Consider the following 12828-nt stretch of genomic DNA (forward strand, 5'->3'; position numbering starts at 1 on the left):
CTCTTCGGCCAGGGTATCGGTGTTAGCTAATGGGTCCCCTACTTGGGAGTTTCGTTTAAGGAAAGGGCTCTATCAAGGAGACTTGATATCCCTGTTTTTGTTCATTACTAGGACAGAGGCCCTTCATCTTTTGATAAACAAGACAGGGAAGATGAGTGAGATTGAAGGTATTGGTAATATTATTCTATATTAGTCATTCAAACATTTGTAGTTTGCGAATGACACGATTATCTTTGTGGAACCAAAGATGGAATTTATCTTAAATCTGAAACATATACTGAGGTGTTTCGAGGTTTACTCAGGATTAAGCATCAACTTTAGCAAATCTTATATTGTTGGAATAAATGTGGACTCGACTTTGGTAACTGATTTAGCCAACTGTTGTGGATGCAAGGTGGGCTTGATGTCTTTCTCCTACCTAGGAATTCTATTAGGGGCATATCCATGCAAGGTAAAAATGTGAGACCCGATCATTGAAAGGTTCTAGGCAAAGTCAACTGGTTCGAAAAGAAATTTACTCTCGTCTGCTAGGAGAGTGACTCTTATTAACGCTATTTTATCTACTCTCCCCATGTATTTTATGTCTCTCTTCGAAGCTGGATAAGATCAGGATAAATTTCTTCTGGGGATGCTCGATGGGGAAGAGAAAGTTGGTTTGGGTAAGTTGGAATAAAGTTTATCTTTCTTGTTCTAAAGGGGGAACGGGGTGGTAAACCTTAGAGCGAAGAATGAAGCTTTATTAGCGAAGTGGGAATAGAGGTCCAGTATAAAGAGACAAGCTTTATGGAGAAGAGTCATCTAAGAGTCATCTCATTGAAGTGTGGAAATCATTCCGACAATGAGTTGTTAAACTGCTCTGAGGTTAAAAAGATGTCTATTGTTTGGAAGTGCGTTGTTAAGAATTGGTCGAAGGAAACTGTGAATTGATGGATAATATTAGATATTTTTCTATGGGCTGCAGGTGATGGAAAAGCATTCTATTCTGGATTGACTCATGGTGTGGTGAGCAACCTTTGGGATGTACTTTTCTTAGACTTTTTAGGCTGACGATTGATAAGCAGATAGTCCTTGCAGATGTAATTAGGTGTGAGGATGAGGTTGGTTTCAATTGGTCTTTGACTTTTAGTAGGATGCTCCTTGACCGAGAATGGGACCTGATGAATATGTTGAAGGCATTAATTCAGGGTCAGAAGATTAAAGGTGTTATAAGAGATAGGATTTTATGTATACATGGTAAAGACTGACACTTTTTGATTAAAAATTAACCCAATTAATTATCGATGCGGATGTGGAGGACTCAGATTTTGACTTTGATAAGGTTTGTAAATTGTTCATTCCACCTAAGGTTAAAAATTTCTTGTGGATGCTGTGTAACGCCTGGAATTCTGGGTTAAAAGTTTCAGGTTTATTGAATCGAGCCCTATAATGAATTTCCTTAGTTTATACAAACTGGATCCAAGTGACTTCTAGTTTGGGCTTAAGATGAGCCCAATAAGAATTAAAAAGGGTGTTTTAAGCATTAACCAAATGATGAGAGACTAAATGAGTAATTAACCCATTTATTTGAATCAAAGCCGAATCTCATTAATTTGGGATGATCTCACGTCTGATATCTTCATCTCTTTTTCACCATAAAGCTTGTCTTCTTCCTTTATACTCTTTATCTTTTTTCATCTTCAAGAACCAAGAAAAAGTTGGAAACTTGAAGAGTCTCAAGCATCCATTAGAACTTCTAAGGTACGATTCACAACCTACATCTCTCAAGCTTCAATTCAAGCCCCTAATCACAAGATTTGGTTAAGTTAGCAAAAAGTGGGTTTAAGAGGGGTCTATGAAACCGTAGGATTTTAGCATGTTTTTGGGGAGTTTTGAGTTGTGGAAATCGTTTCTAGTACTCACTTAAGTTTTAAAAGGAGTTAACAACTCATTATACTTGTTTTGATTAGTGCAAGAGAAGGGTGAGAGCTCTAAGGCAAGGGGAAAAGATAAAATAACACTTGGGTGATTCAAGAACATTTCTAAGCAAATTAACAACAAGGTAACATGATTCTAACTTGTCCATACCACATGTAGGTCATTAAATGCGCATAAACGGTTTGTTTAGCTCATGAAGCATGCTAGAGTAAATTCATGGTAATTTCTATGTTTGATGTTTGTAAGTATGAAAGATGACACCTTTTGACCTCTAAGAACTCAAATTAAACTTTAATAACATGTTCTAGGCTTAGGGGGAGTGAATGGGTGAGGTTGTGATGTAATTTCGTACCCAAAACAGGGCACTTCAGGTCGTCGGTATCAATACTCGATGAACAGTACCGATAATGTTCTTCGTATAGGGTAAGAATCAAAGGCAAAATTTAATGAAAGTATCGATATTCCCTTAAGGAGTATCGATACTCAGGGTTCGATTTCAATACTCAATGGGTGGTATCGATACCAGGATTTCAATGTATAAAATTCGTATCGATACTCATGGGGGTATCGTTACCAAGGGTAGAGTATCAATTCTCCTATAGGGGATCGATATCGAGGTCTTTTTCAAAACATCGAAGTCATTTTTGGTATCGATAATTGGGGTAGTATCAATACCCACCTACAGGAGTATTGATACTCCCATGAGAGCATTGATACTGTAGGATTTTCTCAAACATTGAAGTTATTTTTTGGTATCGATAATCGGGGTAGTATTGATACCCTCATCAGATTTTGGTTGGTTCAATTGGTTTGGGTGTTTTAAGATCGCATAAGCTCTAAGTATTCGATACAAGTGAAAACAAGCAAGTTAACTGAAATCACACCTAGAAATCAAGCAAGATAGGATGATATAAGATTAACCATTGTGTGACACTCGGGAAACGATTGAGCCACTCGGGTTATTCTAGCATTATGACGATCGTCCTCTGTTTGTGAAATATATGGATATTGTCTGATCTTGTACGCATCCGATGCACGTAAATTTCTGAATTGTACCCCAATGCTTGAATAGGTTTGGGATTTGAGCTTCTGATGCACTTAAAATTATGGTCCTCACCCCGAGCTCTCAGGTATTTGAGATAGACTATTGCTATAAGTTCTGATGCATGTAAAATTTCGATTCTTACCCCGAAGCTATCACATTGTAGATAGGCTGATATCTTGTCCGAGATGCACGTAAAATTCCTCCGACCACATCACTAGGCATATGTCATGTTTGTTGATGTAATCTCGCATATTCATGACTTTAGGCACCAACATGATCATGTAATGAATGCATGTAATATTGTATAGTTATTTTTTGTGGCACTGAGCTTGTAAGCTTAGCGTATGAAAAATGTTTATGTGCGCAAGTCAGTAGGGGATCGACGAGGAGCATATCATACCACTACATTCCAGACCAGCCGTTTCAAAGTATGTCTTGAGTCTTTTAGAGGGTGTGTATTTATATGAACCTTGTATTTTATTCGAGTCGTAAATCCGTTTTGATTTAAAACTCATTGATTGTATTTGTACGTATTGGGAGACTCCCGTATTTTGTAAACCTTGATTATGATTCCATTTATGCTATGATGAATGATTTTGATGTTTTATAAATGTTTTGAAATGAAATTTTTGGGTTGATCATTTCAGTGGTTTCGTGTAACATTGTAATTCATGGTTCTTCGGGTCAAACTGTATTAGGGTGTTATATGTTGAAAATTTGAAGAATGCCAACAAAAGTGTTCATCAAGAATCAGGGTATAGAGGTGGAAGGGATAAATTGTTCTTGTTGCTAGTGTGGTGTTGGTTTAGAGGAAGTTGATCATCTATTTGTGAGTTGTGTCTTCTCAAGTGGCCTGTGGACAACTTTTCCTGAGTGGTGAAACCTGCCTCGGGGTGTTATTAGCAATATTGATAGCCTGTTCGAATGGATTTTTCAATACATCTGTCTTGTAAGCTGAAGTGTATATGTTTGGTGTCTTTCGCGACTGTGTTATGGTGCATTTGGATAGGTAGTAATTAGTTTTTTTTTTAAGGTAAGCGTAACACCGTAAAGGATTTGATGTTTTACACAAAGCTTCGCTCATTGATTTGGTTGAAAGTGATCAAAGGTAATCTTATCATTTACGAGGATTTGTGGGGGTCAGGTCTGAATTCCTGCCTTGCGTATCTGAGTGTTCCAACTAGCTACAGATCCTACTCGATGGGAGATTTCTGGGTCTTTGCTGTGGCTGGTATTGCAAAGGTGGGTTTGGGCGATTGTGGTGGGGTCCTTAGATCCTATTTTGGTGTAATAAGGGCGTGTTTCTCTTGCCCAACCCTGGTTAAAAGTGTTGGAGACTCTAATTTTTTACGATCAAATTAACTTTGGATGTCATTGAGGAAGCGACTTTTGTGGATGTAATGGTTTGGTGGTAGAATCTTCTTCTAATGTTGTTGTGCATTGGATTAGTAACCGTCTTTGTCGCTCAGTGTTATTGTGGAAATTGTTTAGAGAGATTAATGTAAAATTGAAAGGTTTGAATGTTGTTCAGCTTAGTCCAGTCTTCTCAAATCGATCTTCTCTAGCGGATTGACTGGCTTTTTCTGGTTTAGTAAGGTCGAATTTGTTTAAAGCTTGGTGGTGAATGATAAGGTATTGGTGTGTTTGAACCTCCAATCCAGTTCACCTTTTATTTTTGGTTCTACAGTTGGTTTATGATTTGTTCTGCGCGCGTGATTCTTACTTTTTAGTTAGTTTGGTTGTACTGGTCTGATGTGCAGTAGTTTAGTTGAAAAGTTGTTGGCTTTTAGTTCTTTGGTCTCAAGGTTGTGGGTATGGCATTTTGTTGAACATGAGGCCTTGCTAGTTACGTGTATATCTTCCTTGGCTAAAATGAGTGTATGAAGTCAGATTGAGGAATTTGTGTGCTGTTCTGGGAGCAAAGTTTTCAGCGTTGGAAGTGGCCTTGGTGAATTTTGTCTAGTTTGGATTTTTTGGACATCGACTCGTATTTGAGCTTTGTAATCTTGTGCGCTTGCTTTTGTTTTCTTTGCCCTCAACCAGTACGAAGGTGGCCAAGCCCTGTTCTTGCTTCTGGTTTACTTGGCAACATCATGTGTAGAGGTGGCCAAGTCCAACATTTCTTGTTGTTTGGTTGGAAATCCTTTAATTGGATTATTGTGAGAATTTATAGTTGTTGGTGCATTTTTGAGGTCTGTTATGTGACAACATTTATGGTTTCCCGGAGGTTTGTTTCTTTGTTTAGTTGTTTTGTTCTGCTGTGTTATTGTACTTTGTATTGGTGCATGTACTTTTTCCCTTATTTAGGTTAAGAGTGTTTTTAACGAGGCACGCGTCCAAGTCAGTTTCTTAGTTCTAATAAATTATAAGGTAAAGTATAGTAATGGTCACTGAACGTTTTTAAAGTTTTCATTTAGGTTCCTAACTTTTAAAACTTGTAATACAGTTCTCCAATATTTATTCTGTTTGCAATATGGCCCCCTACGTTACATTACTGTTAGTACGTTTGCAATATGGTCACTGAACTTTTTAGAAACTTATATTTAGGTCCCCCAACTTTTAAAACTTGCAACAAAGTCCTCAATTTCATTCTAAACCCCAAATTCCTTTTCTATATCAAATTTTCTTTAGAAAATAAATATAAAAATTTTATCTTAAATATTGATATATCATAGTCTTATAAAATCAAAGCTTATAGATATAACCTACAAAACTTATTATAAGAGAAATAAAAGAGAGAATAAACTTTAGAAATTCAGATACTAAATAAAAAACCATGAAATTCCTTCCAAATAAAGTCAATAAGTTAATGAATAAAATAACAATTTCACTATGATAATCCCTAATAATTAATTAAGGATTATATATCTTTATACTTAATGCGTACATGTTCATAATTAATTAAGGATTATAAAACTTTAGTATGTACCTATTTGATTTGAAATATGCTACTCTTTGTACTTGTGTAAGTATGATAATCCCTAATAATTAATTAAGGATTATAGATCTTTATAATTAATGCGTACATGTTCATATTTGACTTGCACGTTTATGTATGTGAACCTCATAAAATAGTATATAATAAATATTATACTATTGAATTTTATAAGCTAAACGTCCAGATTGCTTTTATGTGCATGTTACAAGTTTCTTTATTCGCGATAGGATATCAACATTAATGGAAGAGTCCCGATGAATCATTCGAGTATGATAAATGATTACTTAAGTGGGCATATAAATATTGAAATATTTTATTTAAGTTTGTAAATTTATTTGTATATTTGTTTTCTTTCAAAAATAAAGGAGCTTTGGTTTTTTGTATAAACAATTTTTTAACTTGAAAATTTTACGGATGTTTAACATATTTCATTCAACTGGTTAGTGTCTGGTTCAAACTAGGGTTAAGCAACGAAGCCGAGACAACCGACATGGACCGAGTAAAACAGTTCGGTTCGGGTTTACGTTTAAACGGTTCGGTTTCGGGTTGATTTAAAGAATCAATTCTATTGATTTGGTTTGGTTCGGATTTTCCATATGGAACCCACTTGTTCCATATTGAACCGAATAGACAATTTTTTTTGAATTTATAGTTTCAAGTGAATTTTTCATTGAAAAACCGACGAACCGAACCGAACCAAACCAAAAACCGCATTATCGAATCGAACCGAACCAAAAAAATCGGTTTCACATAATTCGGTTTTTTAATGATTCGGTTTCGATTTAAATTTTAAAAATCGTTTATTTCGGTTCTGTTCAATTTTTAGTAAAAAACCGAACCGAACCGAATACACCCCTAGTTCACACGACCATTACTTTTTTAATATAAAGAGACAAGTTTGAACATACGAATAATAATGTGATCATTATGTAACTTTTAATAGTCAGAGGCTTGATAAAACTAAACTCTTAAGAAATCATTTTGTAACTTTTAATAGTTGGTGAGACTTTATAAAATAATATCATGTAATTAAAGGTCATTTATATATTTTAAGCATTTTTTAATTGAGTTGTAAACTAGAAGTATTTTATATAAACAAACACGATAAAATAAGTAAATGCACCTTGAATAGATCTCTCTCCTTTGATTAAAGAACTTTTATAAAGGAAATTTTAGATCAAAAAGGAATTTAGGGTTTAGAATGAAATTGAGGACTGTGTTGCAAGTTTTAAAAGTTGGGGGACCTAAATGCAAGTGCCTGAAAAGTTCAGTGGCCATATTGAAAATGTACTAACGGCAGTGTAACATCGGGACCATATTGCAAACGGAATAACTATTAGAGGACTGTATTACAAGTTTTAAAAGTTGAGGGACCTAAATGAAAACTTTAGAAAAGTTCAGTGACCATTACTATACTTTACCCTAAATTATATTGACCGATAAAAAAAGAGATTTTCACTGTATTAAGAAAGAGATTACCAGAGAAGTACGATCATGCGTAACTTGCAGGTTAATCAACTCACATCTTGTCTCTAATTCGTAGTTATTAATTATAAAAATAAAAATTTGAATACAAACGAAGCTTGCATATAGAGAAAATTACTCAAATGGAGTTCTCTACTCTTTATCAACATCTAATTATAAAAATATAATATCTATTTATACAACTATGCCCTGGTCCTTCAACCCTACAAATCTCTTTTTTGTCTCTCTATTTTATTTATTTATCGAACGAGTTGCATCACAAATTTTTCGAAAATTAAATAAAATTCGAAAATCACATCTCTAACAAATTACAAAGAAGATATGGAGTAGAACATATTTGAAGGCTACGTATACAATGATGCTAGCTAACAACCCCTTTCTTTTTAGGGTATATCAGTGTATGCCTGTTTCAGAAGATATTATACTGGAACAGATAAATGGGGTAGCATATATGTACACACTTACTAAGGTACATTCATCCATGGGAATAATTAAACTACCAATGGATATAGATGATATAGTATAGCACAGTGTATGTATGTATATATATATATATTATAATATGACCAGAAAAAAGAATCTTATCAATAAGATATGAAGGGTTATTTCTTAAAGGTTCTTCTTGTCTTTTTGCTCATGTCCTTGTATTCCATGCTTTATTCCCTCCCAGAAACTGCTACGAAGCTGCCTCCGTTTGCAGTTTAGCTTTATTTCATGCACGTCCCATGAAAGGCAAATATAACATACATATATGCACGTTTCTATCTATATATATACACACATAAAATATAAATATCTCGGTGTATAATAATCATGCAAGTACCGGTTATATTTGAATTTAAAGTTATCTCGACCGATTCTTAAATGAGAGAAGACATCAAATTTCTTATCACTCGATTTAATAGGAGTATTGGGTTTATGAATATAATAGTATTACAAAATAGAGAGGGCATCTAGGATTAGATATAAAAGCATTAAAGAAGTTTCCCAAGTAGCAAAGAACAAAGAAAGACTGGTACTTTAGAATGTCATTTATGCTGCTATGTACTATTGAAAGATTCGAAGATTCCAATAAGAGAGAAAATAAAGAATTTTAATGAAACCGCACATTTTCTCTCCTAACTCTCTAAAATCCAAACAAGTTAAGTCCTTAATCACGAGTATGACAAGTACTTACCCCAAATAAAAAAAAAAACAATGGATAAGAAAGAAAACATGCAAGTAAACTTCATGGTGGGAACTCCCATTTGTCACCTCAAATGATGTCACCGATGGCTGCTTTTGGAGGGTAAATTGCAGTTGTTAACAAGGGCAAAATCCAATGTTTTTCCACCTTTAAACCCCAAAACCAGGTAAAGTACATCATATACTTTCTCATTAGGCAAACATCAGTACCAATACAATGGCTCCAAAGGGAAGGAACCCTGATTTCAGAACAGTTCTTCCTCGTTTGTCATTAAAGGAAAATTTCATCAACTTTCTTCATGCATCATTAGCAATAGTGTTTTCTTTCTTTTTCTTTTTATGTTGATTTGGTGAGAGCATATATAACGGTGTAGTTGCAGTGCTGTCCCCTTGGGTGATTATATTGTAGGGACAAAGCAATGGGGGGAAACTGATTTTACTTCAAAGAAGGCATTTGACTATGGAATATATGTGTGTGTGTGTGTGTGATGGAAAGTTGTCATGATCATGATCTACAATTCCTCATTATCAAGGACTAGTTTTCTTCTCCTTTAGTATAATTTTGTATTCTATGATGTTGAACTTAATATTTTTCATGAAGTATGTGTTCGACATGTGAATATATCGATTTGACCTTCATAAGTCTAATAAATAAATAAATATATATATATATATATATATATAAACTTGGAATAAATCTAATCATACGTGTGTAACAGCAACAGTTATAATATGTGTTTGATAGTTCCTCCCTTGCTTTCTTTTCTTTACTTTCTTCTTCTTTTTCCTTTTGTTCTTTCTCTCTTTCCAACATGGACTGTTTTATAGTTAGTTCGTTTGAGACTTTGAAAGACATGTAAACCAGGTCCCTCTGGTCCTCCCCCATTAAAAAGAATAAAAAAAGAGAAAAAGACTATGGTAACAGATGGTTTTTTTCTTTGGCCTTTCTCCTTGGAAAGAACTTGACCAGTAGGCTTCAAGTACTAATAATGATGATAATGATGATGTCTGAAGAATTTCCTTTGTTTTGTCTTGAATTTTCTCTTCCTTTTGCTTCTACCCATGATGATCCTGGTTGTCAGGGTCAGGCCAGAATGAAGAGTACTTCAACCATTCAGCTTCTTGTGGGTTTGTAATGGATGATTCCTGTTCCAAAAAAAACCCATGTTTAAGTCATGAAAAACAACTTCTTATAATTCGGGTTTTAACCTAAACACAACAAAATGAAGAAACATCTTTCTTGTCTTCTCCTCATTTACAACAATCAAACTGTTTGTTGGTGTATCTATCTCAGACAACACATATGATAGATGGTTTTTTTATGCATGCTATCATTCTCACTTTAAATTTCCTTTCCCATGAAATCCAACCAAAAGAATGTTATCCACTGACTATCTGCTTTCTTTGCTTTTGAAACCCAACCAGAATTTACAGTACTTGTAAAGCAACATGTATTCAAATGAAACCAAGGAGGTGTAGGGAGAGTAGTGTGGCTTAGTTTTGCAATTGTTTTTTCTTCCTAAAGAGAAATAAAAGAAGATTCTATATGTTTCAGGATTTTATTTCATTTGAAGGCTTCATGGTTTCACATTCTTATATGTTTGATTTATACATAACATTTTACTAAAAAATCCCATCAAAATTGCTTTAGCTACGTGCATCTCTTTACAGGATGCTGAATACCAGCTAAACTCTGATGAAGAAAACAAAAAAAAAAAGATAAGAGAAAGAGAAAGAACTCTGGCTTCTCTCTTTATTTCAATATATATGCATGTATGTATGTATACATACTACATGATACATATATAAGTATATATTCACTTCTTTTTATCCATTGTTTTTATATATGCTATTGCTTCCCTAGTTCCCTTGCTTCTTTCTTTCTTTCTTCCGCTGCTTAGTTGGTATTATATGAAAAGAAGAAGGTCATGGATTTCAGAGTCAAAAGTTCATATATACTCACTTCTTTTATATCTGAAGATGAATGCAACCCATTATTAGTTCTTCCAAACCGATGCAGACCTTCCTCCCAGCTTGTAATGTTGCTCCTGCTGGTGCTGATGTTGTTGTTGTTGCTGCTGCTGTTGTTGATGCTGTTGCTGGTGCATTTTTTTCATTGAAGAAATATATATAATGAACAATAAGGATTAAAAAAGTAAAAATCCCAGAGTTTCATGCATCCTATATTCATCTATATGTAAAACATTGAAATGATATGCACAAAGGTAGAAAAACAAAAGCTCAGCTTAATAAGTACCGTACTTAATATTGTAAATGTGGCATGCATGTGTAAAACACTGTGTCATTTGTTCAGCTTAATAACTTCTAGAAAGTTACTAATTACAGTGAATTGTGCATGAGATATCTTGTTTGCACACGATGTGAGCTACTGACTTGTTTAATCTATTGGTGGAATGGAGGTTAATTAATTTGATATACAATTATGATAATGATGATGATGATATATATATAAATTACCTGGAAGCTTTCGTTTTGAAGCATTATCCTGGAGACATGGATAATGGTGGAGATAGGATCGACGGCCTGCTAATGTGGAAGGCCACCGTAGCCATCTGATGATGCGTATGTTGTTGTGTTGGTTGTGGTGGTGGTGGTGATGTTGCTGATGATGATCATGCCATATGTGCTGCCGGAGATGCTCCGGTATCTCTTTGCAAGTTCCTGAACTGGAGCTTCCCTAGCGGCCGAAGCTTCTCCGATCCCCACCTGTAATGGATTCCTCAAAGAAATGTAAGCAATTCACTAAGAAAAAGAAAATGAAAAGCAACCCTAGAGAGATTTGTCAAGTTGATGGATAAATTGCATGAAGCAAAATGGTACCTCGTCGAAGCTTTTTGTAAAGGGGGTGAAACTGAAATTATCGGATTTTAACTGTTGGATGTCCATGGTGGCACTGGCGGCATAACTCGATAAAGCTGCTGCGACTCCGGCGACTTCTTCTCTAAGAGGGATTACGTCCTTTGAAGAAGAACAACTCCCACTGGCACTATCTCGTCGGCTATTTGGATCATTGGCAATGGCATTGGTTGCTTCGGCGGTCGTCGTCGTTGTTCGATCCGACCAGTTGCACTGCCTCGGTTGAGTCTGATAAAATATCTTGGATACCACGAGCTCTCCTTCCTTCTCTTCCTCGTGCTGACCGAGATGGTACTGATGCATCACCCAATTCGTCTTCTCCGGTTTCCGATTCTTGCCGAAATTGGTGTAGAGGACAAGGATCTTCTTGCACCCTTTCTGCTGGCCGTTCACCATCACCGGCCTCGTCTTGCCGGTCTTATGCCACCTCGTTTCTCCGCCTGGTAAGTCGCATTCCGTTTGGATTTTCCTACGTTTTCGTGTCCCGGTGGTGTACGCCTTTGACGGTCTATGGAAGAAATGCCTGTTCAACCCATCTGTGGTTACTCCTACAAGAAATCAAATCCAAAAGAAATCAAAGTTAGGTTCACTTAGGTGCAACAAACTATAATCAAACAATGCATATTATATATATATATATATTCTGAGCTACCTGGGAGTTTCTCAGGATGGGTATAACAAATACCATCTTCTCCTTCAATGGTGGGGATGAATTCATCGATCAAAGGGTGAGATTTCATGTCTTTAGCTTCAAGTACTTTAGCTTCAAGGTGTTCTATCAGTTCTTGGTCCGTGGGATCAAATTTAACTCCAGCTGGTAAACCTAACCAGTCCTGAAAATTTTCATGATTTCAATCAAAAACAAGTTCCCTTCAAGATCAGAAAGAAAAAAAGGCTTTGAAGCAAAAAGAATATGAATCATTACCGGTTTTCCTTCAAGCTTGTGACCGCAACCAGGGCACTGATTGGATCCGCACAGCTGATGCTCTTCGAGCTTTGCATCGATGAGATCGGAGCTGCTGACGGTCCCCAAGTGACTCTTGTTCATATTGCTTCAATCTTGTGCGAAATAACCGACTTTATTCGACGGAAAACTACTCATGCCCCGCCTCCGGTTATCTTCTTCTCTATAGAACACACATCAAACAGATTGAAAACACCGAAACCAAATCGGAAAAAAAAAGAAGCCTAAGCAAAACCCAGATGAGAAGTACGGTTCAAGAGAAGATATCTTCCTTCGCTTTCCCTCAAGAAAGAAAGAGAGAGAAGAAAACCGTTACAGTGGGACATAGAGAGATATAAAAGTCTGATGCTTTAACCACTTGGGAAAAAACATCAGAATTCCCTCACTTTAACTGAAGCAAAAAAGAAGGGAAAAGTTGTC

The 12828-nt window shown here is 35.7% G+C and overlaps 1 protein-coding gene across 1 annotated transcript; it reads right to left on the reverse strand.

The window, feature by feature from the left end:
* Positions 1 to 9515: 9515 nt before the first annotated feature.
* On the reverse strand, positions 9516 to 12607 carry LOC120180105 (NAC domain-containing protein 75-like). Its single transcript, XM_039185511.1, has 4 exons — positions 12370 to 12607; positions 12097 to 12277; positions 11409 to 11992; positions 9516 to 9713 (listed from the first exon to the last, which is right to left on the reverse strand). Exons 1-4 carry the CDS (start codon positions 12490 to 12492, stop codon positions 9624 to 9626), a joined length of 978 nt encoding a protein of 325 aa, XP_039041442.1. The 5' UTR covers positions 12493 to 12607; the 3' UTR covers positions 9516 to 9623.
* Positions 12608 to 12828: the final 221 nt, after the last annotated feature.

This window comes from Hibiscus syriacus, unplaced genomic scaffold (assembly GCF_006381635.1).
Source record: "Hibiscus syriacus cultivar Baekdansim isolate YM2019G1 unplaced genomic scaffold, ASM638163v2 tig00112490_pilon, whole genome shotgun sequence".
NCBI lineage: Eukaryota > Viridiplantae > Streptophyta > Magnoliopsida > Malvales > Malvaceae > Hibiscus > Hibiscus syriacus.